Source organism: Silurus aristotelis, assembly GCF_946808225.1.
Source record: "Silurus aristotelis genome assembly, chromosome: 13".
NCBI classification, from domain to species: domain Eukaryota; kingdom Metazoa; phylum Chordata; class Actinopteri; order Siluriformes; family Siluridae; genus Silurus; species Silurus aristotelis.
In genome coordinates, this window is record NC_139586.1 from 8,534,809 (window position 1) to 8,561,015 (window position 26,207).

The 26,207-nt window shown below is 38.6% G+C and overlaps 2 protein-coding genes across 7 annotated transcripts; one reads left to right on the forward strand and one right to left on the reverse strand.

Annotated features, from left to right (window-relative positions):
* Positions 1-246: 246 nt before the first annotated feature.
* ncbp2 (nuclear cap binding protein subunit 2) lies at positions 247-3,222 on the reverse strand. Its single transcript, XM_083557815.1, has 4 exons — positions 3,055-3,222; positions 2,039-2,220; positions 1,089-1,227; positions 247-529 (listed from the first exon to the last, which is right to left on the reverse strand). The coding sequence occupies exons 1-4, from the start codon at positions 3,127-3,129 to the stop codon at positions 431-433; spliced, it is 495 nt and encodes a 164-aa protein (XP_083413941.1). The 5' UTR covers positions 3,130-3,222; the 3' UTR covers positions 247-430.
* A 235-nt stretch (positions 3,223-3,457) lies between these two features.
* On the forward strand, positions 3,458-23,709 carry phka2 (phosphorylase kinase, alpha 2 (liver)). 6 transcript variants are annotated; one of them, XM_083558430.1, is made up of 33 exons: positions 3,479-3,687; positions 3,795-3,940; positions 5,629-5,787; positions 6,939-6,986; positions 7,108-7,276; positions 9,751-9,833; positions 9,910-9,990; positions 10,813-10,911; positions 11,101-11,247; positions 11,525-11,578; positions 12,295-12,417; positions 13,650-13,745; positions 13,980-14,087; positions 14,217-14,295; positions 14,412-14,546; positions 15,538-15,647; positions 15,919-16,063; positions 16,150-16,228; positions 16,321-16,490; positions 16,971-17,141; positions 17,378-17,487; positions 18,220-18,353; positions 18,447-18,603; positions 18,707-18,786; positions 18,869-18,947; positions 20,418-20,547; positions 20,778-20,879; positions 21,021-21,139; positions 21,314-21,337; positions 21,902-21,955; positions 22,178-22,405; positions 22,604-22,804; positions 23,166-23,709. In XM_083558430.1, the coding sequence occupies exons 2-33, from the start codon at positions 3,863-3,865 to the stop codon at positions 23,337-23,339; spliced, it is 3,726 nt and encodes a 1,241-aa protein (XP_083414556.1). In that variant the 5' UTR covers positions 3,479-3,687; positions 3,795-3,862; the 3' UTR covers positions 23,340-23,709. The 6 variants fall into 6 exon arrangements, with proteins under 6 accessions (XP_083414557.1, XP_083414555.1, XP_083414558.1 ...); XM_083558431.1 differs by having other exon boundaries at positions 3,458-3,940; positions 16,974-17,141; XM_083558429.1 differs by having other exon boundaries at positions 3,478-3,940.
* The last annotated feature ends 2,498 nt before the right edge of the window (positions 23,710-26,207 follow it).

Genomic DNA, 26,207 nt, shown 5'->3' on the forward strand with positions numbered 1-26,207 from the left:
TTGGAGCGGCTTGTGATATTCGATAAACGTTGAAACAATTTTCTGTATCAAGTCTTAATTAAATTCGATTTAATCAGATGAAGGTAAGAAATATATATATATATTAATAAATATAGGCATTGGTCAAAGAAAAAAAACCCTCCCAGGTCCCATCCCATAAATGAGTGATCCTAAAGTTTGGCACTACGACACTACACAGATTCAGCACTGATACCAATTACAGAATTATCCATGGACAAAGAAAAGGTAAAGACGCTACTGTTTATTTAAAAAAAAGAACATACGTCAGTCAGCACACATGAAGGATCCTTATTTCCTCAGTGAAACCTCTGAAAATCTTGTCCATATGTACATTAATATTAAACAAAAAGTAAAAAAAAAAAAAAAAAAACCTGCTCCATTTTTAAATGTCACTGCTAATTAGGAATGGTTAAAATTTCTGCTGTCCGTCGGGGCCCCTCTGTAGCTGAGCCAATTTGCCGTATCCGCCTCGCGCAGGGTCGTAATCCTGTCTATATTCATCTCGCACCTGAAGGGAGAAAACACCAGACTGAAAGCACTGCAAATAAAAAATACTTTTACATGCGACAAACGTACCGGCAGCAGACAAGTCAAAAATAAAGAAAGTTTAATATTAGGAGCAGCTGTACACAAGTGTCCCATTCGCCAATCACGTAATGCTGCGCAATCATAAAGGCAAAGAGCTTAATGTTCACCTCAAACATATGGGATCTCTGTGACTGTATTATGATTGTTAGTACCAGATCGGCTGATTGAAGGATCTCAGAAAATCACAGAAATCCTGGGATTTTCATACACAACCATCTCTCAGAAAAACTAACGCCATCTGATGTGCAGGTCTGGTTGAGAAACGTCAAAGGGAACACGACAGTTGGGGTTAAATGGACCGGTTGCTACGGCGATTCAAATAAAAGCGTCACGGAGCGCACGGCTGAGTTACGACAGCCTGAGACACCATCAGGCTTCATATGAACATGATAATCCAGTAAGACTCACTGGATGCGTGTCTGCTCTTTAGTCCAGGTTTGGGGAGTCTGAAACGACCCGAATCTTCATCGTGTACTCACCTGACCGCCCGATTTGCCCCGACCGTACTGCCGACCCTCTTTAAAACCAGCGTCCCAGTCTGTTCTGATGATTCTGTCGTCCAGCCTGGTTCCGTTGATGAATCTCATCGCGTGTTCGGCATCGGCCCGTGTGTAGTACCTTTCGTGTGTGTGTTCAGGATTAATAACGCAATTCAGCTTCATCATTATACATTAGTATTCGTCCCAGCTGCGGCTTCGGCCGACCAAGATATGGATCACACATGAAATACTAGTAGTTTAGAGTAGACAATGTTACTATATAGCAAAAAATAAATAAAAACACAGCTGTATGTAAACTATGACACAAACCTGCAATATCTTTACTATTGTGTGACCTAGAATAAATTAAATCCAGACCTACGGTATGTATCGCCCCCAAAACTCACGTCTAATGTGAATTCAACCGCGAATGGAACAGTTATTCCCTCTTTCAACACATGACCTCCATCTTTGCTTTTTCCTTTTTCCTTTTAAGCCGCTGATTTGGAGAAAATTATGAATCTATTAAAAGCTCAGCAAGACCAACTCTACAGCTGAGTAATGCATCACAAGAGATATATGGTGTAGCCATGCTAGTCCATTTCTACCAGCTCAGATGAAGCTTTAAGAGCGCTTCCAGCAGTGTTCGATGCAGAAATGCATCATGTTTTCTACACCTGGTCATCTCATTGTGTTTAGTTCTCATGGTCGCATTAGTCCTTGTCTTGAAACATCATACACACGTGCACATACTATTGTCACTTTTGTCTCTGGACCAATGTGTACGCTCTTTTTCTGCTTGGCCATTTAGTTGTGCTAGTTGTAAAAAATAAAATACTGTGTAATGTATTACTGTGCAGCATCTGTATGTTAATTGTGCATTGTTGGTTTATTCTGAACTTTCTTGGATGCTCAGGCGTACATGAGCGAATCGGATTCAGAAAGGATACTCCACAAAGCAAAAGCCACACGCGGTCTTCTTGACCTTGTCGAGGCCGATGACGATTTTCTTCACGTCGCCGCTTTTGGAGAAAAGTTCATATACCTGCTCCTCTGTTGTGTAGAACGAAAGGTTTCCAACATAAAGCGTATTGCTCTGTTTCAACAGCTTTTCTTGGTCATGACGATTACCCTGGAAAGAAGAGACGGGAAAAAAAAGTAACTATTTTAGAGAAAACGGTTGTTTTGTCAACTTGTTGCTTGCTTGCACTTGTTGTAAGAAAACTTTAAGCAGTATGTAAAAAGGTTTGTGGTGCCATGACAAGGGTTTTACCATAAAAAAATAGTTAATTAAAAAATTTCCTAATCATATCTTTAACCTTTATTTTTAATTAAGTATAATGTGACACTTCTGATGTCGATAAGTATACATTAGCTCCTATCACTCTCTGACCAAGACCTGAAATATCGCGATAATATACAGCATCACTACCCAATCAAAACCTGAAATATCGCGATAATATAAAGCATCACTGCCCAATCAAGACATGAAATATCGCGATAATATACAGCATCACTACCCAATCAAAACCTGAAATATCGCGATAATATACAGCATCACTACCCAATCAAAACCTGAAATATCGCGATAATATACAGCATCACTACCCAATCAAAACCTGAAATATCGCGATAATATACAGCATCACTACCCAATCAAAACCTGAAATATCGCGATAATATACAGTAGGACTGCCTGACCGCGAGCTAAAATATCGCGATACTTCTGCTTCTCAGCCTGAATGTTGCATTTCTTTATTCTTTACAACTAATTTACGTAATACTAGCACTCATATTGAAGAAAAACTCAACAACGCAAACATTTACATTTTGAAACAAACTCCCAGAAAACGAAGCTGCTCAGCAAACTGCATACACACAAGTAATGTAACTGGTTCCCCCCCCCCCAAGCGCCATCATTTCATTATACACAAACACGCTACACGCACGTGCCTCTGCGTCTCACCTTGAAATGCTGGTCTCTGTACTGACTTATATCAACATACGAGTCGCTATAAAGAGCATTTAATTTATAAGACATTTTGAACCAAATCACACACAATACAAACACAAACCGAGCTAGCTAACAAAACTACCCGGAAATAGTCGCTCCCCCCCACCTTTTTGAACCGGAAATGAATATGTCCAAGCAACAGCTGGATTTTATTTTAAACCGGCCTGCATACAATATACATATGATTCAGTAGTACAGTAGTATTTACATATTTTAAATGCTTTTTAAATATAAAAAAACATATATATATATATATATATATATATATATATATATATATATATATATATATATATATATATATATTAATATAGTTCTAAAAGCATTTCAGATTTATAAATGTGAGCGAAATAAAATGACCGACACTTCCGGGTTTTCTTTTCTCCTTTCACTTTAAGAGTCCTGCCTGTCAAAACAGTTACTTGGCCTTTTGTATCGGATCACCGGCGCTGTCAGGAAAACGTGAAAGTGTTTAGGATCGGGTACTGATGAGGATGAGGATGAGGATGAGGATGGGGGAGACTGTCACCGGTTTCGTTTTGAGAGGATGAAGATATCAGACGTTTCCTCATTGAGGGACGTGAAGTCTGTTCGGCTTTGCTTCATTCTTAATACGAGCTGCCGTTTTCAGTTAAGGGATTATGAGCAATGAAGTAACAGGTCGACGGATCTGCTCTGATCTTCTCTATCAGATACACACACGAGTTTGTTTGGAGTTGATCGCTCTTGGATGATCGGAGGGGATCGGAAATAAACCATCATGAGAAGTCGGAGCAATTCAGGAGTGCGGCTGGATGCGTTTGCGAGACTCGTCCATGAGACCATCCTGTGCTATCAGGCAAGTCTGATCTCAATCCAGGTCATAATGGACCTGATCCAACTCTTTTTTTTTAATATAGAGCACTCAGAGGAGCAGGTAGAGGTGAGATGATGTGTGTAACTGCATTCTAGCTTGAACAGTACAGTATTATTATTATTATTATTATTATTATTACATGATGGGATTCAACTGAATCAAAAATAAACAGTGTCTGGACAAAGGTCACCTTTTGTTTGGGAACTGAGGAGCAGATTTAAACAAACCAAACCACAGGAATGCGTTTACAGAGCAAAGCCTACAAATCTCTATTTATTGTTTCATTCGTTTACTTCTTTATTTATGTATATATTTATTTATTTATATCATGAAAGCAACCCATCCACTATGTTCCTACATCAACCTTTAAGAGAAACTTCATCCTGAAACACAATCAGAAGAACTGAAATGTGTTTAATGGACTGTGGTAAGAAGTTGTTTTGCTGTTTTTGTTTAACTAATTCCCATTAAACATTAGTCATAGTTTACGTTGGCACTAAATGAATCACTTTTCCAAATTTCAATTTCTCAACCATCTTTCAATGTCACACGAATGACAAATACGGACAGCGAACTCTGGAGTCACATGTCCAGAATGCAGCGCGGCTATAGAATGCAGAGACGTGCCCTCGACTAACTTTAGAAACTCGACCCGCTCGAGGAGATCGAGTGTCAACCGATAAGACTAAAGCGCTGCCGCATCGCTCTCTTCAACTAGAGATAAAGTTCGGGTCGAGCACCGTGGCCACTGTGGGTATGTAGGAAAATGTACAGTTGAAAAAAGGACTAACATCAACGAAATCCAGGTCATTACAAATCAGAAGATCACATGCTCATTATATAGATTTTTCAGGCCGGACTTTTTCCGTTCAAGGGTCCCACAGAGTGACGAATGTTTCCCGAGAACTCGATTTAATAAGTAACTGAAGAAAAAAAATTGTTGTGCAGATTTGTGGCATAAATGTTTGTTCTAACTTGAGGATCATATGTTTTCTGTACAAGGCAGCACAGAAAACACACACACATATATATATATATATAGTCTGCGATATGGCGTGTCTGTTTCAGCAGGAAGTACAATCATAAAGAACAAAAAGTTACTTTGTTTATCATTTATTACTGTTTATGTTGAAACTTTGTTACAAGTATATTTTTTTGTGTTAAATTAGAAATAACTAATTTTTAAGGGCTGATTTAAGCGATCGCCTGAAGTCTGGGAACGGATTCATTGCTTTTACATTCATTCTTAAGAGAAAATGAACATGCAGGTACGAGCATATGGGAACACGAGCGGTTTTCAGGAACGAATTCACCTCGTACACAGGGGCTCCACTGTATATAATATGTTTTGCCATCATTCCTAGTGCATCCTTCAAGACAGTAGTATATCATTTGTGTGTTGCTCTTGAGCTATTGACTTTATAACATGTAGATTTATTGAAGGATTTTGCGGATCGTGGTTCAGGTACGTGTTCTCGTTTGTGATCCTGATGAATCCGTGAATTCGCCTGAAATCACTTTCGAGTAGATGATTAACCATGTGGTCACATGTGAATGTGCTTTGTAAAAAAATTTCTTAAAAAAAATCCAAAGGCTCTTTTTAGAGTTTTTGCTGTCTATTTGCTGCATGTTGGTGAGTCAGGAGTAATGTGTGTATGTGTTTTGTATAGAATCCAGTGACAGGTCTGCTCCCAGCCAGTGCACAGCAGAAAGATGCCTGGGTCAGGGACAATGTTTACAGCATCATATCAGTGTGGGGTCTGGGAATGGCCTATCGCAAGAATGCGGATCGTGACGAGGACAAGGCCAAGGCCTATGAGCTTGAACAGGTGACCGTTTCTTAAAATATGATGTTCCATTATTAGGATACATTGGATGCGCATATTATTTTTAATATCAGTATTAATAATGTTATACTGCTAAGTATGAAGAAGCAGAAAAAAATTGTCAATTTACAATTTTGACCAGGTTTAAACTCTTTGGCGGTGTCTATGATATCTTAGAAAAGTTTACTCTGACACATTATTTACCTTGCACAATGGCAATAAAGTTGAATCTAATCTAATCTAATCTAATTATCAATGTTAAATCATTATGCTGCGCTTCCAGTGTAGCTTAATAATGGAACATCTTAAAATATGATATGATTTTTTAATCTCATGCTTAGCAGTAGAACATTACTAATACTGTACAAATATTTCAATAAAATACACGTACTGCAGTAGTGTACGGTGTCAAAGGATACATTGTAGCACATTCTGAATTGTAGAAAAGCCTTCATGTATAATGAAAAGAGATTTTTTTTTTTCATGTGGTTTTGTCATCTTTAGTTTTCATTCCATACTTCAGAGTTACTGTGCTGTGACTAAGTACCGTATTAGATTTTACGTGATTTCTTGATTTAGCAGGTCTGTCAGTAATCAGGCCTGGGCCAACTCAGGTTTCCAAAAAGAAATGTGGTTCATCACAGTTCATTCATGATATTAGCATGGGGTCTGGGTGTCAATTACTTTATCCCATGTTTGGTCATCTTTTTTTCCCCTTAATAATCAAGGTCATCATTTAAAAACTACATTTTGTATTTATTTGAGTTATCTTTGTGTAATATTTTTAACATTTGCTTGATCTGAATCATGTGACTAATATGCGAAAAAAAAATAATTTTTTAATACTTTTTTACATCACTGTAAGTAACATAATTAAGATAAGAAAATGTTTATATTTATATATATATATATATATATATTGTATCCAGACAAGATATTTGTCCAATTTCTTCATTTAAGCTTTTAGCATTTTTCTGGGCCAACAATTTTCCCCTGCTGCTTCTTTTCCATCACAAGCCATGCGTTTTATACAGAGGGTGTAATCAGGGGAATATTTAAAGCCTCGTCTCTGTTTATACTGCAAACTGTCCTTTACCTTGCAAAGCTCTAAAGATAACAAACTGCTGCTTTAACTGTGTTTGTTTCTTCCACAGACTGTGGTGAAGCTGATGCAGGGACTGCTGCAGTGCATGATGCGACAGGTAAGAAGGAGAAGATTTACCAGTTCTATGAGGAAAAATTTGTTCTTAAGAGCATAACATTGTCATATGTGCGTGTGTGTTTGTGTGTGTGTGTGTGTGTGTGTGTGTGTGTGTATGGCAGATGGAAAAGGTGGAGAAGTTTAAATACACACAGAGCACCAAGGACTGTCTGCATGCCAAGTACGACATGTCCACCGGTGCGACGGTGGTTGGGGACGACCAGTGGGGACACTTGCAGGTAGACGCCACGTCATTGTATCTGCTGATGCTGGCACAGATGACGGCTTCTGGTGAGCACAAATGGACATAGCACAAGCGGAGAAATGGCACCGTTACATTCGATTTTGAAATGTAGATATTTTGCATAGGATCAGTTGCAAGTATTTGCCTCAGAACCATGAATATAAAACATTCACATTTTAAACAAAAAAAGTTTCAGTGCCATTGTACACCTGTAGTGGTAATTCGGCTCATTCTTATCATTAGAGATTATCCTCATCGTGCCAAGCGCTGCTCACAGAGCTCATGCTGACTCACAGCGTTACATCACACTTTCATGTTTTAGCATTTGTGTAGTCGTGCCCTGTTTTTTCATTCATGTCTCGTCTCCACCCCTGTCTCCCCTAAATGCTCTGTTGTCTACAGCTGTCTTGAGTTAGACCTTTGATCATTTTGTTTTAAATTCCCAGCGGCGTCCGTTTTTTTTTTTCTTTACATTGTTCTTATTTCTTATTCTGCAATTTCATCCATTCAGATCTTCAGTACATGACAGCATAAAAAAACCCTCAAAAGTCAACAGTTAAATCAAGAAGAATTTGTTTCCCATATTCTCAAAAAGTACTGTAGATCTTTACAGAAACCGAAAAGGTTCCCATATTCCAGCTGTCTCTGTATCAGTGTGTGGATCAAACCAAACTGAACATTCCATATTTTTTATAGCTCATGAAGATGTTATCCTGCTTACAGTAGATATTCCATCTTCGTTAGGAACTAGAACTACTATGAATATGTTGTTATATGGTAATTATTGCTGCGGAAATTCTACAATAATCTTTTCGCAGCCCTTATTCATCTCAGAGCCTTCGAAAATCCAGAGCATTTTACAGTAATCTCGTTTACAACCGAGCAGTTGAACGTTAAGGGCCTTTCTGAAGGGCCCAGCATTAAGATTTAAACTCATGATTTACAGATCAGAAGTCTATCGTGTTAACCGCTGAGCTATTACTGTATAATCCTAACAGTCGGATAGTGCATGTTCACTCAGTGTTTTGTCACATAACTTGCAAAACCTATGAGACAGTTCGAGGAGAAATCGTTCTGCTGCTGCACAACAGCACACGTTTCCTGTTTTTGTTATTTTCATACAGAGAAGGTGTAGTGAATGCATGCAATGAAGTCACAGTTGTGTGCATGCTGAAGAAAACAAGTTTCTTGGCTGTAGAGTGTGTGAAAAGTAGGACTTTATTTTAAACATTCAGTATTAAAGCCAGGCCAGAGGGAAACTAAATGGAGAGTCAAGAGGGATGTTTATTATTAGAAAGTTTTGCCGAATTTTACCAAAAATCATTCACATCTTCCATCTAATTTGCTTATAAAACTAAAACAGAACGCTCTTTTTAATTTTTTATTTTTTGATTTGGGATCACTTCGTTGTTTTAATAGATAATATTTTTGTCATTTTTGAATAATTCATAAACAAATTTTATTCTGTAAAGTACAACTCTATCTATCTATCTATCTATCTATCTATCTATCTATCTATCTATCTATCTATCTATCTATCTATCTATCTATCTATCTATCTATCTAGCTATATCTTGAGCGATAATATCGTATTTGTTGTTTTAACCATTTGCAAAATCACATTATCGAATACGTCACTCGTTTTCGGTAACCAATCAGAACGCAACATGAGCGTGGTGTGTCGCAACAGAAGTTAAAATGAGTGAAGAGACTATGAAAGGAGAAGTTTTTCAAACACCAGCAACCTCACAACCCACGCAGGAACGAATTCCAACACGAGGATCATCATCACCAGCATGGAGGTGGTCTGCTTTTGAAAGCTCAGATGTCGGCTGCGGTCAAAAGCGACTGGACGACCAACCTCTTTCGCCACCTTCGAACTTCCCACCCCCTGTATATGAGAAATATGATCCCATTTGGGAGTCAGCTGAACACGACACGGCAAAAAAACACACGCATCATTTAGCGAACAAAGTTCCATATGACCGAAAAAAGCAAAAGATGGCAAGACATAACAAACGCAGTCACTACTTACATTACCAGAGTCATGGTACCGGTTTAAGCGGTTGAGAGAGTTGGGGTTAAAGAGCTTTAATATACATTAGATCCATGATACACACTACCTGGATGCTGCCTAAATTCTATTAATCATCTCATCAAACTCTCATGCATGAAGTGCAGAAGGTTTTGCATTTCGCTTGTTTTGAGTGCAACGGTGACTTTTGTTGTTCTTACTTCAATGCTTCAGGTTCAAATAATAAATACCCTGTCCTTCAATATCCAGTATCCTATTGACATTGTACATTTCTTATATCGTCTCAGCTTTCTTTTACAAAAATCTTTTTGAATTATGCAAAATATCGTCTGATTATTATATCGAGATATGATTTTTTTTTTTTCAGTATCGCACACCACTAAATCTAACCGAATATCGAAATCCTGGATCATCTACAATCTCGGCTCATGTTGTTTCTGTGAGATCTTTTCTCCTAATAGAACTTTGATTCGATGTGTGTTTCAGGTCTGCGCATCATATCGAACCTGGACGAAGTGGCCTTCATACAGAACTTGGTGTTCTACATTGAAGCTGCTTATAAAGTCGCTGTAAGTGGAACTCATTAAAACACGATATGCAAGTTAATAGCTCAGGTAAATGACAGCATTGTTCGTGTGTCTGTAGGATTATGGCATGTGGGAGAGAGGAGACAAGACAAACCAGGGGCTTGCTGAATTAAATGGGAGCTCTGTTGGAATGGCAAAGGTATGAAGGGTGAAGCGAGCAGCTCATCAGTGAGCAACTTGCGTGTGTGTGTGTTTGTGTGTGTGTGTGTGGGGGGGTGGGGGTTGGGGGGGGGGGGGGGGTGGGTTATTGACTTGTACCGGATAAAACAATAGAAATGTAGAAGAGTGAATAAGCATGAATCAGATCCTGGTTTTTGGGTCACATTACAGTGACTGTGTACAGCTCCGGTTCTTGTACTTCGATACTGTATCATTTTTTAATGTATGTTTATATACTGTTACATTGTCACACTTGAATTCTTAAATCTGATTGGTCTAAAGCTTAATTCTTTGTATTCAAATATTAAAGCACTTCTTCTAATGTAGTGTCTATAGAGACCTTTGAGACCTTTTTGGTAGATGAATTAAACATTGAAATGTTGCGGGTTGTCAAAGCTATATCTTTCTGACACAATACCATGTTCAGAGCGTTGTGGTTCTATAGCCGTTTATAATATTCTAACTAAATAAAAGTTGGTGAAGGTTATTGATCTGATAGATGCTGATGGGAAAAATACGTTATAGCATTTAGGAGTGGATCCCAAAATTTAGCTGCATTTAAAAAAAACAAAAAACAAAAAAAAAAAACAGAACTCCTTGTCAAATGTCACCCTCTAGTGGTGGAGGCATCAAAAGTATTGTCTTTGTTTACACCATTGAACATTAACGTTGCATTACAAAACTCATGTATAACCGGAAAATGTGGAAAATATATGTATTGATAACTCTGAAATTGTTTTGTGATTAAAATAAATCACAATATTATTTGCCTTTTTTCTTCCCATATGTACTGTGTTTTTAGGCTGCTTTGGAAGCCATTGATGAACTTGACCTGTTTGGAGCTCATGGAAGCCCAAAATCTGTCATCCATGTTCTGCCAGATGAAGTAGAGCATTGCCAGGTTAATACACTTACAAAATAAATAGATAAATAAATAAAAAAATTGGAATTCATGTCAACATAAAAATAAATTATTTTGGTCATTTGCTGCTTTGAGATGTAAAAAAATAGGATCGCTGTTTTTATATAAGAGAAGGTTTTGCTTCATGCGGCAACGTTATATTACTCGTTAATGATCATATGTTTCCAGTCAATCTTGTGCTCCATGCTGCCACGAGCCTCTACATCGAAGGAGATAGATGCCGGTCTGCTCTCGGTTATTTCCTTCCCTGCCTTTGCAGTCGAGGATGCCGACCTGGTCAACATCACCAAGGGCGAGATCATCTCCAAGCTGCAGGTGCACTGCCTTTACGTTCTCTATACAATACTACAAATGTACTATAAACAACAACACATACAATATAAGTAACTGGGGGAACCTGACCTAAAAACTGAGTAGTCGAGAGCTCACAAAACTTCAAAATATCTAAAAAAAATAAACCAAAAAAACCCCACATGCAGATCTCTAATGTAGTTTGTTCTGCGTGTGATGATTTAAAAATTGTTCTCATGGAAAGATTTGGATTTTTTCATTCGCTTGAACACATTTTGAACTGTGATCGAACAAATTGCAGGGACGTTATGGGTGCTGTCGGTTTATTAGAGACGGCTACAAGACTCCAAAAGAGGTAAGAGTAAGAATTTAGATTATGTAACCATTATGTCATTGTGGTCAGGCTGAAATTTAGAGACGTGCCAACCAGTATTGTAGACGTCCTTTATAGCAGAATATATTAAGTGCCTGTCGAAAGTTTGGAAACGCAGTATTTGATCATTTTCCAGAGACACGTGCGTGTTTCTTTTGTTTATTCTGACTCTGCACTCCAGTTCACCCCAGAGCAGTTCGGTAGGATTTGGGTGTGGTCACTGGGCAGGACATTCCATGACAGAAAACACTCTAGTTGACTTTGACGTACGCTTCAGGTCATTGTCTTGTTGTATAGTGAATTTGGTTCTAATTAGCTGCACTCCACATGGAAGTGCATGGTGTTGAAGTACGGAATGGGGGTTATAAAAAAAAAAATTAAAATAAAAAAATTTATACACACCCACAGTCAAACATGGAGGTGGATTTTATATCTTCTCTCCTGTTCTCCAACCTTCACAATTTCTTCTGTTAGAGCCAGACGTCAAATTTGCCCTCATCTGTCCAAAGAACTTCTTTCCAGTCATGCACTGTCCTAGTCCTAGTTTGTTGCGTAGAAATAAAAGTAACGTGCACGGCTCTTAAAAATGAAGAAAGAAAAGATGAAAAATTATGAAAGGTGTTTCCAAACTTTTCACATGCACTGTTTGTGCTTCTCAGTAAAAGTCTGTTGGCTATATGTCTTTTCTGTGCTAATAGGACCCATCTCGGCTTCATTACGATCCAGCGGAGCTGAAGCTTTTTGAGAATATTGAATGTGAATGGCCTGTTTTTTGGACTTATCTCATACTGGATGGTGTTTTCAACAGTGATCATGTGCAGGTATACACATCATCCTTTAACTACATTTATGCTTCATGTGCTTTTACTGGGGTGGTATCGGTGTGTTTCACTTTTTATCTGCTAAGACATTGTATGTACCGGTGGAAATTGGGCTTTTGTTGGCCAAAGGAGGAGAAGGAAAGAAGGAAGACGTCTACAGAGACAGTCGTTAATTTAGAGACAGACATTCTTTAAATGTTGGTACTATGACTGGTAAATGGAGCGAGGGAACTGATATGATGGAGAGGAAAACGGTAGATATGTTGTGTGTTCAGGAGACCAAGTGGAAAGGGAGTAAGGCCAGGAACATTGGAGGTGGGTTTAAACAGTTCTATCATGGTGTGGATGGAAAGAGAAATGGTGTAGGGGTGATCCTGAAGGAAGCGTACAGTAAGAGTGTAGTGGAGGTGAAGAGAGTTTCTGATAGGGTGATGAATGTGAAGCTGGAAGTTGAAGGCATGATGATAAATGTCATCAGTGCCTATGCTCCACAAGTTGGCTGTGAGATGGAGGAGAAGGAAAGATTCTGGAGTGAATTAGATGAAGTGGTAGATGGTGTACCTAGGAAAGAACGATTGGTGATTGGGGCAGACTTTAATGGGCATGTAGGTGAAGGGAACAGAGGTGATGAGGTGGTGGGTGGGTAGGTATGGTTTTAAGGAGAGGAATGTGGAAGGGCAGATGGTGGTGGATTTTGCTAAAAGGATGGAAATGGCAGTGGTGAACACTTATTTTAAGAAGAAGGAGGAGCACACAGGTGGACTATGTTCTATGTAGGAGATGCAACCTGAAGGAGATTGTAAGGTGTTGGCAGGGGACAGTGTAGCTAGACAGCATCAGATGGTGGTCTGTAGGATGGTTTTGGAGGTGAAGAAGAAGAGGAGCATAGTGAGGACTGAAAAAAGAATAAGATGGTGGAAACTGAAGGAGGAAGACTGTAGTGTAAGATTCAGCGAAGAGTGTGTATTTTTTTCTGTTCGAAAAGGTTCCAAACAGCAATTTTAGTGATAAAAGCATGTCTTCCAAGCGCCAAGTATGTCTCCTGCTTGTAGTGGAAAAAAAGAAGCGGAAATGTGAAGCAGGAAAGACCCTCACAGTCATAGTACCATTTTCAGAGGACTACCTATAAATATATATTTATTCTATGCCCAGAATTACTGTGGAAGAAATGTTTGTTTGGGTCCACAAGGGGGCAGTATGTTGTCATTATTAACTCCGTTGTAACTGTTCAGGTGCAGGAATACACAGAGGCTCTGGAGGGTGTCTTGATCCGAGCTAAACATGGCATCCGCCTGATGCCTGAGCTTTACGCTGTACCAACTGACAAGGTGACAGTGTATGACTGATTGGTTCATGTGTGTATATCTGGGAAATCTTTCCTCTTTCTTTGTGTGTGTGTGTGTGTGTGTGTGTGTGTGTGTGTGTGTGTGTGTGTGTGTGCGCGTGCGTGCGTGCGTGCGTACGTGCGTACGTTGTGTAATTGAGGCTGACAGCTTAATTGAACAATTAAAAGTAATTTATTTTTATTGTTTGCGAAAAACATGTTTGTTTTGTTGTTTCAGGTTGAAGACGAGTACAGAAACCCTCACAGTGTGGACCGTGTAGCTACAGGCCAGCTGCCTCACTTATGGGGACAGTCTCTCTACATCCTGAGCAGCCTGCTAGTCGAGGTACAGCACAGCCGCTCACATGCTTCATTTATAAGGGTGTAACCCTGTCCTGTGTGCTATGTAAATTTTCTTTCTAAATGCAACGCTCACATTCTTAATAAAAAAAGCATGGTGTGTTTCTCCAAACAGGGCTTTCTTGCTCCTGGAGAGATTGATCCTCTAAACAGAAGGTTCTCGACTAACTTCAAGCCAGATGTTGTTGTCCAAGGTAAACAAACACGTGATTAATCATACAGCATGTTTGTTGTACACTATATACTCTGATATTTGTATTAAAAACAGGCAGGTGCTTTAGATCAGTGTTTTTTTTTTTCTTATTTTCAGTCAGTGTAGTAGCAGAGACGGAGGAGATCCAGGCACTGCTGAGAGATCATGGGGTTGAGGTGCAGACTGTATCAGATGTTAAACCCATCCGAATCATGCCAGCTCGCATTCTGAGCCACATCTACGTCAAGCTGGGTAATGATTGAGCACACTTAGATATACATTCATGGTAGGATTTGGCAGATTCCGTTATACAGAGAGACAATTGTCTCATTTTTACAATGAGCAGGTGGGAGTTAAGGGTTTTGCTTAGTGGTGCTGGGATTTGAGCTGACAACCTTCCGATCATACACACACTTTTTTTTATTTATTTATTATTATTTTTTTTTATACATTAAATACATTTATACATTCACATACTGAATATATCACAAGGATTTCTGAAATAAATAACAAAACAAGCTGAATTATATATTCACAATCAAAAACTAAAGTGGCTTCTGCTGTTGTGTTGAGCTCTTAAAAATGTTCCTTTCACAGCTGAAGTATGAAAACTATCCACAATGTAGAACAGAACACCGGGTTAGCTTCTAGCTTCTAGCTCCTCAGGCATGGAGTTCCTGGAGGTGCTTCAACAGATTGGAGTTGCTGTTTATCGCAGTAGATACGAGCTTTAAACCAGGAAGACACAGCTTACATTTGACTTAAAAGTTTTTGTCTTTATACTCAACTAAAGTGAAATAATGAGCATATTTCCACTTTGAGAAACTCGTCTTGCTCTCGCCTCGACTCGCCATTACTGCCGCACAGACCTGAATAAACGGAGACACGCCCACAGTGCGTCTTCTTTGTGTTTACAGTGGTTCATCCACCAATCCTACAATGCGACGCTGCTGTTAGCAGGTTAGGCTGTAGTCTACACTTCAGCTGAAATTAATTAATTCATAAAAGTAACGGGTAACGCACCATACGGTAACGGTAACAGAGTTCCTTTATTTTTTTAAAGTAACGCGTTACAGTATCAGTTACTGTAAAACTAGTAACGCGTTACTGCCCAACACTGCATTCCAATGTATTTCTGAGAGAAGTTTACACTTTTTGAGCATTTATATATAAAGCTCCAGGACTGCAGACTTGCATTTCCGACACATCTGACTCCTCACTAAAGCTTAGTTTATTTTCACAGGAAGCTGTAAGAGGCTGAATTTGACAGGACGGCCGTATCGACACATTGGGGTTTTAGGGACTTCCAAGTTCTATGAGATCAGAAATCGTACCTACACTTTTACCCCACAGGTACATTTTTTTTTTACTGCTTTCAATCTCAGGGTCATTCATGAAATATATCTATTGTAATTGTATATATTTAAAAAAAAAAAAAATCCACTGTCAGGCTGCTAATTGATGGAGAGTTATTTTTAATTATATCATTATTTAATTAAAAAAGATTCAACTACCATAAACTGTTCATTCCTGTTTCAGACATTATATGAAATTATATTATATGAAAATGCAAAGAAAAAGAAAAAACAGCAATTACAGATTATATTTGTTCTTCTGTCATTAGTTTATTGACCAGCATCATTTCTACCTGGCTCTGGATAATCAGATGATAGTGGAAATGCTGAGGACCGAGCTGGCCTACCTTTCTTCCTGTTGGCGGATGACCGGGAGACCCACACTCACTTTCCCAATTACACAAAGCATGCTGGGTAATAATGAACCGAAAACTAGTAACAGTCACTCGAATCTTTCTGAAGTGAAAATGTAAGATTTCTGTTTTTTCCTGTTGTTTTAGTGGAGGACGGTGAAAGCATCGATCCTTGCATTTTGTCTACGTTAAGAAAGATCCAGGACGGTTATTTTGGTGGAGTGAGGTGAGAAATATATCGCTATAATGCTCATTTCCATGATCTATTTCCAGGTTCTATAACATCATACTCCTTTACATTGTCTCTTTGGACTGCAGAGTTCAGATTGCAAACCTTTCTACATTCCTCACTACCTCCTTCCACACAAAGCTCAGCTTCATGGATGCTAATTCAGAAGAAAACCTTGAAGATGAGGACGAGGATGAAGAGGAGGACTACGATGAAGCTGAAGATGAAGATATTGAAGTTCACAGCTTTTTCAGCAGTGGTATTTCACATCTCTTTTTTATTTCTCGGCATCTTGCAGATAATCTGGATGTGATACGAAAGTTAGAGGAATTTTTTTTTTTAATCATTATTAGTTAATATATAATGATATTTGTCAGAAAATGGGCGAATTTGAAAATATCTGTCAGCATTCAATCAATCAATCATTTCACTCCCCTCATTGGCAGGAGAGGTGAATAATGTCTTTTGTTTCCATGTCCATTGAATTATATCACAATGTCATGATCTCTTATCAGTTCGAAGCTTTAATAATATAAATTGAAAAAAAAATATTAATAAATGTGTCTGTATTTGGATTTAAACCCAAAGTGTACGTGGCCTAATGTTCTCTATGTTCCCAATTCCAAAAATATCCTCTATTCAAAATGACCGACATGAAGATCTCACTGTTAGTGAATGATTTTATGGACCACCAGGTTCTATATCTGCTATTTTATTATTGAATTCCTATTTTTTTTAGAAGGTCCCAAAGATGTGCTCGACCAGTACTTCCACCACCTCCTGCAGAGCACAGCCACAACATTGCATCTCCCTGCCATCCAGAAGGGGCAAGAGCACGTTTTTAGCGCCGAGCACACCACCAGGGACATCCTGACTCTCATGGCTCAGGTTCAGGGCAAGAACATGCCTAGTAAGCCCTAAAACCCTGATCATTCACTGATATACACCTTTTAGCTTATTTAAATGGCTTTTGAGAACGAGGCTTGTATCCTCTCTCATTTTGTGGTCGGATTTTCATGTACCGTAACTGAAGTGTTCTCAGTGGGATTCTCCATTAATTAAACAGAAGAGTGTATATTCCAAGAACAAGCAGTTTTCTCCACGATGTCATTTTAGACGTGCGGTTTTTTTTTGTGTGCTTTTCAGAAGCGTCTATGTATTTACCTGTGGTTCCCATCATGAACAAACACAGGAAGTCTCTGAACCTGCTGGAACTTCCACAGCATCAACACCACACTCCTCAACCACACCAAACGGCAAGTCAGAAAATACATGAATTTAGAATTCTAAGGTCAACAATCGACCAAACAAAGCCTGTGGGTATTATTACTGTGGTATTGTGATGGATGAATCCCTTCAGTCAGTCATAAAATTTTAGATTTCAGAAAGATTATGCTGTATTAGACCTTCAAAAAAAAAAAAAAGTAGCTGTAATCCCATCTCATATACTTTATATTGTGTCTGAACATCCATACTGATAAATTATAATAGAAAAGCTTTGGTTTCTCTTCCGAATAGTATTTTATACATTAAGTGTTACAGTAATCCCCCGTTAATGATATAAACAAAAAACTGCGATGAACAGACGCCGTCCCAAAAATGCAATATTTTTTTCTTGTTTAAACCATAAATCATCCTTCCACACACTTTAAACACACGCAGAAAACATTTGCAAGCGAGATATAGCGAGATGAATTTTGTGTAAATTGGTAGAAATACAGTACACCGTATCACATTTATAGTGAGTACATGCACCGTACAGTGTACAGTTCTGTAGTAGCGTAGTTTCTCTGCTTGTTCAATTGGTTGAAGCGTCCTATGACGTCAAAAAAGGGCAAATAAGTTATGTGGCAAATGCATTTCCGCGATAAACCGGGGACGCGAGATTCGCGCTAAAGCGGGAGATTACTGTACAGAGAACTGCTTTTATAACAGTAGTAGACATGTGTCACTGATTTATTCGTGAACGTGTGAAAATGCTTGACTAGGCTCCCGCTCCAGACCTTCACTTGCCCCGTGACGCTCAAGGCAACACAGACTTTGCCGCACTCGTGAGTCACCTGAAGGAATGCCCCACTTTACAGGACCAAGCTGATATTCTTTATATCCTCTATGCTATGAAGTAGGAATTCACATGTCGATTATATTATCAGCTCTAATAATAGAATGATGAATGAAACGAATTTCTGATTTTCCGATGGCCTGGTTTGTTCAGAGGTCCCGAGTGGATGGTGAATATATCGGGGCAGAAAGAAGCCACCGTGCGCACCCTGCTCGAGGAGCTCTATGTCAAGGCTGGAGCGTGTAAAGAGTGGGGTCTCATTCGCTACATTTCGGGCATTTTAAAGAAGACGGTGGAGGTCTTGGCTGAGGTAAAATATTTAGTTGTGACCAACTCTTACCTGTTAACTGAATTTCCCTTGTTGCACGTCGACTTCCTAAACTTGTTCAAACTAAGCCATGTTTCGTCTTCAGGCCTGTACAGATCTGATCTCACATCAGAAGCAGCTAACTGTGGGTCTTCCTCCCGAGCCAAGGGAGAAAGTCATCACTGTGTGAGTGTGCATTTAATCATCATTACAGATACTAAGCCTTCTTGCTTCTCTGTTTGTAATCTACCATTTGACTTTCTTTCAGTCCTCTCCCTCCTGAAGAACTGAACAAGTTGATCTATGAGGCCAGCGGTCAGGATATAAGCATAGCAGTACTTACCCAGGTAAAGTTAAATATGAAGACTCAAAGATGTGTAGGGCTGCAACAATTAATTGATAATGATCGATATTGAAAATCCGTTGTCAAAGAATGGCGTTACAGATTAGTTGGGCTGTGGCACAGAGTACAGGGTCAACCTATAGCAGGAAAAAGTGTCATCCAAGGCAATGGGAGAATTTTTATATTAAACGCAACAGGTCAAAATTTAACCTACGAGTTCTGCAAAGGAGAACTTGTGTGGGATGGAAGTACCACAGTGGTGCACGAGCACGTGAAAATAAAACGCAATGGTGTCACGGATGAAGGCGAAACATCAACACGGTAAGCAAAAACCGTATAATCATCATGTAAAAATAGTAGTTTACTGAAGTGCTACTGTGTAAACTGTTTGTAACTTTCGGGACAGTCGCACTGGATCTGTTCTGTCGTGACTCGCGAGCATCAGGTCGCGTGTTCAGCTCGCTCGCTATATTTCATTTATGCGTATATCGTTGAGTTATTATACAAAATAAAATAATTATATATTCTAGATGCTCATATCTTTACAACTGAACAACATGTCTGTATTTTCTTAAACAAAAAATGGTCAAAACAATGCCTTATTATATATTCTATAGATTTTTTTAAACATTGTTGTCAACTTGCCAACTGCAATTATCATTATAAACAATACAAATGTTCATTTACACAAATTGCTTTACCTTCCAGACTCAAATCCTGCATTTTCCACAGAATTCCACAGAAAGAATTTCCTTGTTCAAGGAGAAATTCCCCATGTGCTCTTCAACAAGCAGCCACTATAAGCTTTACATTGTCAAAATGAAAGATAGTTAAACTCAATAAGTGGCTTTTGCATTTTTTAAGTACAGGTTTATACATGAATACCCTGAATTAGGGTTTTATATAGTTATAATTAGCAAAACATCTGATTAATCAATGAAAGAAAAAACGTTAGTTGCAGCCCTAAAGATGTCATTTAAATGTAATAACACATTTTGTCTAATGCACAACTAAAGAATTTAACACTGGAATCCAACGTTAGGACTAAGTGCACATTTGTCTAAACTGGAAATTTGATACACCTGATATACATCAACTTGAATACGTTTCTAAATGTAATGTACTCGCATGTACAATCCCGCAAACGAAATCTCCCCTTTAGATCTTTTTTTTTTCCCTCAGGTTAAAACCCATTTTCTCTATAAAATAGAAAATCGATAGAAATAATTTATGCTCTTTAGATTCGAGCTCTTAGTTTCTGTAATGTATAATAGGAGGCCATAAAAAAAAATAATAATAATGAAAATAAATTCATCTTTAGGGTGGGGTTCATATTATTGCATTCTGTATCGCAGATGATAAAAATAAATTGAGCTATTAGGTTCAGAGGATTTTATAGTCTTTCGGTCCATAAAGAAGAAAAACTAGATAAGAGTCTTCAGCTTTTGAATCATCTTTCCTGTGCTTCATACAGGAAATCATGGTGTACCTAGCGATGTACGTGCGCTCCCAGCCGAATCTGTTCGGAGACATGCTGCGTCTGAGGATAGGCCTCATCATGCAGGTGATGGCCACCGAGCTGGCTCGTAGTCTTCAGTGCTCAGGTAACGATGCTGATATTCAGCAATAAAGACTGTGCTCGTGACTAAAAGGGAGGGGAGTTCAGGAGGCAAAGTTGCGTTTTTAAAGGCCGCCGTCTTTTATGTTTTCACAGATTGAATGTTTGAGTGAATTTGTTAGCTTGGTTTGTTGAAAGATTTGTTTAGATTGTTACATAGAATTTTTGTAAATGTGAAACTCTCACATAAATCATCACATTAATATTTCCTGCTAGGTGAGGAGGCATCCGAAGGTCTGATGAACCTCAGTCCATCAGACATGAAAAATCTGCTCCACCACATCCTGAGTGGTAAAGAGTTTGGAGTGGAGAGGAGCGGTGAGTCTGATTACTGCTGATCTGTTTTGCTTTTTTTTTTTAAATGATAGCATCCATATGTTTTAAAACTAAATGGAATATAAAAACGGTCTAATGAATGTATCTTTATATTAATGTTCTCCTCTGTTCATTCTGTGTAAGTGCGTCCCTCCGAATCGTCAGCCGCCAGTTCGGCAATATCCATCCATGAGCTCGGACACACAGGAGCTACCAAAACTGAACGCACAGGCATCAGGAAGCTGAAGTGTGAAATCAAACAGGTGAGAGGGTGAGAGGATGAGAGAGAGAGAGAGAGAGAGAGAGAGAGAGAGAGAGAGAGAGAGAGAGAGAGAGACGAGCTACTAATCATGGACACAATAACCGGCAGTGGAAAATATTTAAAGAATGTTGTGCATCTTCAATTTTGAACTGACATGGATATTATTTGTTTGCAGCTGGATGACTCCAGACCAATCAGCGTGGGTTGAGTTTGTAAACGTGTTTTATTCCGGGCATGCTTATTCACACAACAAATATCAAACCCATTCTTTAGTCCATTGGCATGCTTTATTGTGATCTAAGATTGGAGTTTGAAATCTTTGTATAGACCAGTGGTTCTCAAATTCGAGTCTGTGAACTAAATCCATTGGGGGTCTGCAAAAAAAAAAAAACTATTTTATATTTATTATGGACTTTTTACAGATAACCACAATATTATTGTATACATATTAATAATGCATAATCTAATAGTAAAGGATCACTGATGGGGTATATTGAATACATATATTGTACAAATAATAAATTATATTCGCCTGCCCACGAAACGTTTGAGAACACCTGGTGCATATGCTGTGTTTTATGGACTGCCCATCTTCATGAACATGAATTGTTTGGTTTCTCCTGAATGTTTGAATTGTATTGCATCTAATCCAAATCCGTTTTCAGACATCCATTGCAGATAGATGTTGGATGTTGAAGCAGTTTTCACATTACAACATTGATTCATTATTCCATCCGCAAAAAATTCTGCTTTTGTCTCATAGATCTGCACCGGCACTTATTCCACGGGCAGTAATGTCACATCCCCCCGTTCTACGGTAATCAATTCCGTCATGCCTCATGCTTATTGTTGGACGTTGGTGACGTAAAAAGCAAACTGCTACAGTTTTGTTACTGCTCATGCTGTTGTGCAAATTTAAACTGCTGTTTATTCACTGACTCACTTTTCATCTAGTGTTACCATTATTTTTGATCTTCCTAATGTGTGTGTGTGTGTGTGTGTGTGTGTGTGTGTGTATTTCCACATATATGCGATGCAGAGGTGTAGCAGTCCTTCTACCCCCAGTGGCATCATGTCACCCACAGGTACCGGAGACTCACGTCTGCAGTGTGAAGAGCGCCAGGGCCAGTGGCTGAGGAGACGCCGCCTTGATGGCGCTATTAATCGAGTGCCCATGGGCTTCTACCAGAAAGTGTGGAAGATCCTGCAAAAATGCCATGGCCTCTCAATCGCAGGATACGTTCTGCCCTCTTCTACCACCCGAGAGGTACAGGAACGACACACTTAATGACTCCCTGGAACTGTAGTATATGTTATAATGCATCCTTAGTGTTTTTATGGTTCATAACTGATAATCAGATAAGTTTATTAGGTGGAGTTGTAGTTTACAAGCCTGTGTGTGTGTGTGTGTGTGTGTGTGTGTGTGTGTGTGTGTGTGTGTGTGTGTGTGTGTGTGTGTGTGTAGATGACGGAGGGAGAGATCAAGTTTGCTGTGCACGTGGAATCCGTGCTGAACCACGTTCCTCAGCCCGAGTACAGGCAGCTGTTAGTGGAGGCCATCATGGTGCTCACCCTGGTGGCAGATTTGGAGGTCCCCAGCATCGGTGGAATTATTCACATTGACCGGATTGTTCAGATGGCAAACGAATTCTTCTTGCAGGACCAGGTAGAGTACAGAAATATTTACGATATACGATAGGATATACAGCGTTGTCATGAAACTGATCAGATATGAAAGTGATGTTATTCAGTTCTCCTTTTAGACCTTTCAGTCCTCTGGGGTGTTTTTCAAATTTGACTGTTGAGTCAATAAACAACTTTATATGCAAAAATGCAGTTGAATATAAAAAAAAAATACAGTAGGTCAATGAGATGGAAATGTCTGTTATATTGATATTATATCATTAACAGCTTGCAGTAAACCCTCAAGCGTGCATTCTAGAGGTGAACTGGTTAATGCATACTAACAGTGTGCATGCTCATTTCACTCCCCACTTATTAGTCAACCAGTGCATTCCTTTTTACAGAAATCGAACGGGGCCAATGAGTTTTTCTTGGAGAAAGATTCCGCCACAGGAATCTGCAACTTCTTCTATGACAGCGCCCCCAGTGGCAGCTACGGCTCTATGACTTATCTGTCCAAAGCCGTGGTCGTGTACGTTCACGATTTCCTCCCCGGTGGCAGCTGTCTGATGCAGTGAGAAGAGCGGCTCCAGGAACCTCACCGTCGAACTGGGACCAGTGGATTTAACAGCAGTCCTGCCTTTCACAGCTGTCAGGGGTGGCAGCAGAACAGAGAGTGCTAGATATTCCTAAAAAGCAAGAATTAGATCATTTTAGACCACTGTGAAGCGGATTTGAATTATTTGATCTATATTATTAATTAGCATATACTATTATAATATGGTATTTATTTGAAAATTGTTAGCCTACATACATGAATTACCTTTCATTTTAAATATTTAATAATTTATTGTTTTATTCAAGAATTCCATAATTTAATGAAATGCAAACAGCGACCAGTAACCCATAATACTGTATTATGGTAAAAAAGAAAAACGCAAAAACAAACCACACTATACCTCCATGTATATTTTTCTGTTATATTGCTCTCTCTTTATAGTTATCACTGCATGTACCTAATGTTTGTTTTAGCACTTATTGCTCATGGATATAACACTACAACGCAGCCTTGCAGCCGACTGATATCTTTTGATGTATTACACCAATGAGAATAGAGCAGTATAATTTATCTGGTATAATTGTACTGTATTTTTGGGGCATGTTTACATGAAAAGTTACACTGAGATGAATGTTAAACCAGATTTGACTATGTACTGTACATCACTTAGTACCATGCATTGTATCCTATATTTGGAGAATACTGCTGAAAGGAACAAGGAGTAATTTCTTATTTCTTATCTCAATACAGTAATACAGTACAGTAATACAATACAGTAATTTCTTCCTTCTGAGATAACGGCATGTTTATGTAAACTCGTTCGCTGATTTGTTCATAAGCTGATTTTCCCTCTAAACTGTACATTCTCAGACATCACAGCTTCATATCTCATCCGTTTAGTCAAAGATTTGTGGTTATATTTAATTGCACAACATTCAATATAATTAAACCGAGTGTATACAATATGTTTAATAGAGATCTTGCACATCAATGTATTTATTTTCTTTTTTTTTTTTTAATCACACACTTAGCCAGCATGTCAATAAGGACATTTGTAGACCTTCTCATTCATGCAGTTATGTGAAAGCAGTGCAACAGACAGTGTTCATGGGAACAATCAGAATGAGGGGAGATATAAAAAAAAAAAAAATGCCATTCGGAAAAAAAAAACCTCTCTTATTAGAAGTCATTGAATAGCTGTTTTAGGCACTGAAGTCTATTGTACTATAAGTTAAGTTGTTTCTCACTGTACTGTTTTACTGAACTAGAACTTTGAAAATAAAACCATTAGTTAAGCAGATTACAGAGTCATGTTTTCTATTTATTTATTTATTTATTTTTAAATCATTATTAAGAAGAACCGTCAACTTTAATTCTAATATAATGTTTAATATCTTTAATCTTTAAACAATCTTTAAACTTTAATCTATTGATTCGTGTTCATGGACACGAATTTCCCGCTTTTTTCGTGTCACCGATCACGACTGCCTCCCTCTGGCTCTGGCTCTGGCTCTGGCTCCATAGCAACGGAGGCAGATGATCATGGGTAATGCTGACAGGTGTTAATGCTAAAGGTAATATTTTTCTCGTTTTCTATCAGATAATAAGGCAGAAAATATACAGTTATGGTAAGGTTTAGGGTTCTACTGTAATGAATGTTCAATTCAATTGATTTTTATTTGTACAGCTTTACACATATAATTTGGTGTTTGTCTCTAATTAATACAGTCTCCTTAATTAACCAGTTTTAACCAGATTTTTCTTTACTGTATTTTGACTGGAAGGAACCACTGACGATGGTTTATAATAGCGAGCAGCTTACCGAATATAAAGCAATAAAAACGAGAATGTAATCTCCTGCTTAAATGTTGAGTAATGGTGCTTGAAAATTGAAAAATCAATAACAAACGAGAAAACAAAATAAAAAAATATAGCGTCTGTGGTGGCAGAGGAACTAAAAATATTTCGTATTAAAATACATTACATAGAAAGTCGTCCTCAGTGACGCGAGATAAAAGGAAAATTTGTGTCTATGAACACAAATCAATAATTACATCTCGTGACTATTTCACGAAATGCCGTGAGACTGGGCTGGTTTGGTATAATGGCACATTTAAAGTTTGGGCACCTCTACTCTGGAGAAATACAGTAATCCTCGCTACATCGCAGTTCAGATGTTTTCTAATGCCGGTTTTTACATGGAACATATCTAATTTTGTTTTGTGGATTTTTCACTGTATCGTGGGATGTTGTGGTATATAGGTAGCAGTGGCGGTCGGTCAGGGCCAGCAAAGCCTTCTCTGTTCCATTAAATTGTATTAATTTATTCCCAACTGTTTATTCTCTTCATTTCGTAGTGTTTCTCTTGGCTGCACTGCTCCCAGTACGTGTATGTGGATGTTAGATTTTTTTTTGTCCAATCAGATTTCAGATTACACTTTGCGGATATTCGCCTAATGCGGGGCGGGGGTGGGGTTGATAGGCGAGGGAATGCTATATAGAAAAAGCAGGTTACGGTTCTGTGAACAAAATCACTTTGTTAAAAAAGTTGGATGCAGAATGGACATACTGGTATGAAGTGATACAACTGTGTACAATTGTGGTGAGCAGAAAAGCAACTTAGAATGCACAACACATCAAATCCTTGAAGAGGATGTGATCGCCCTGAAAGCCAACAATTGAAAGCTGAAGCTGCAGTGGGCACAGACAAACCAAAACTGGACACTGAAGACTGGAAAACGAAGTTTGGTCTGATGTATTGTGATCTCAGCAGAAAGGTGGTAAGGTCAGAATTTCAGAAGAAATGGTATAAGGTCAGATGCAGCAGAATTCTGCAGTCCAGGCTGGTGGAGATGGTCTGATGGTGTGGGGAATGTTCAACCCAACA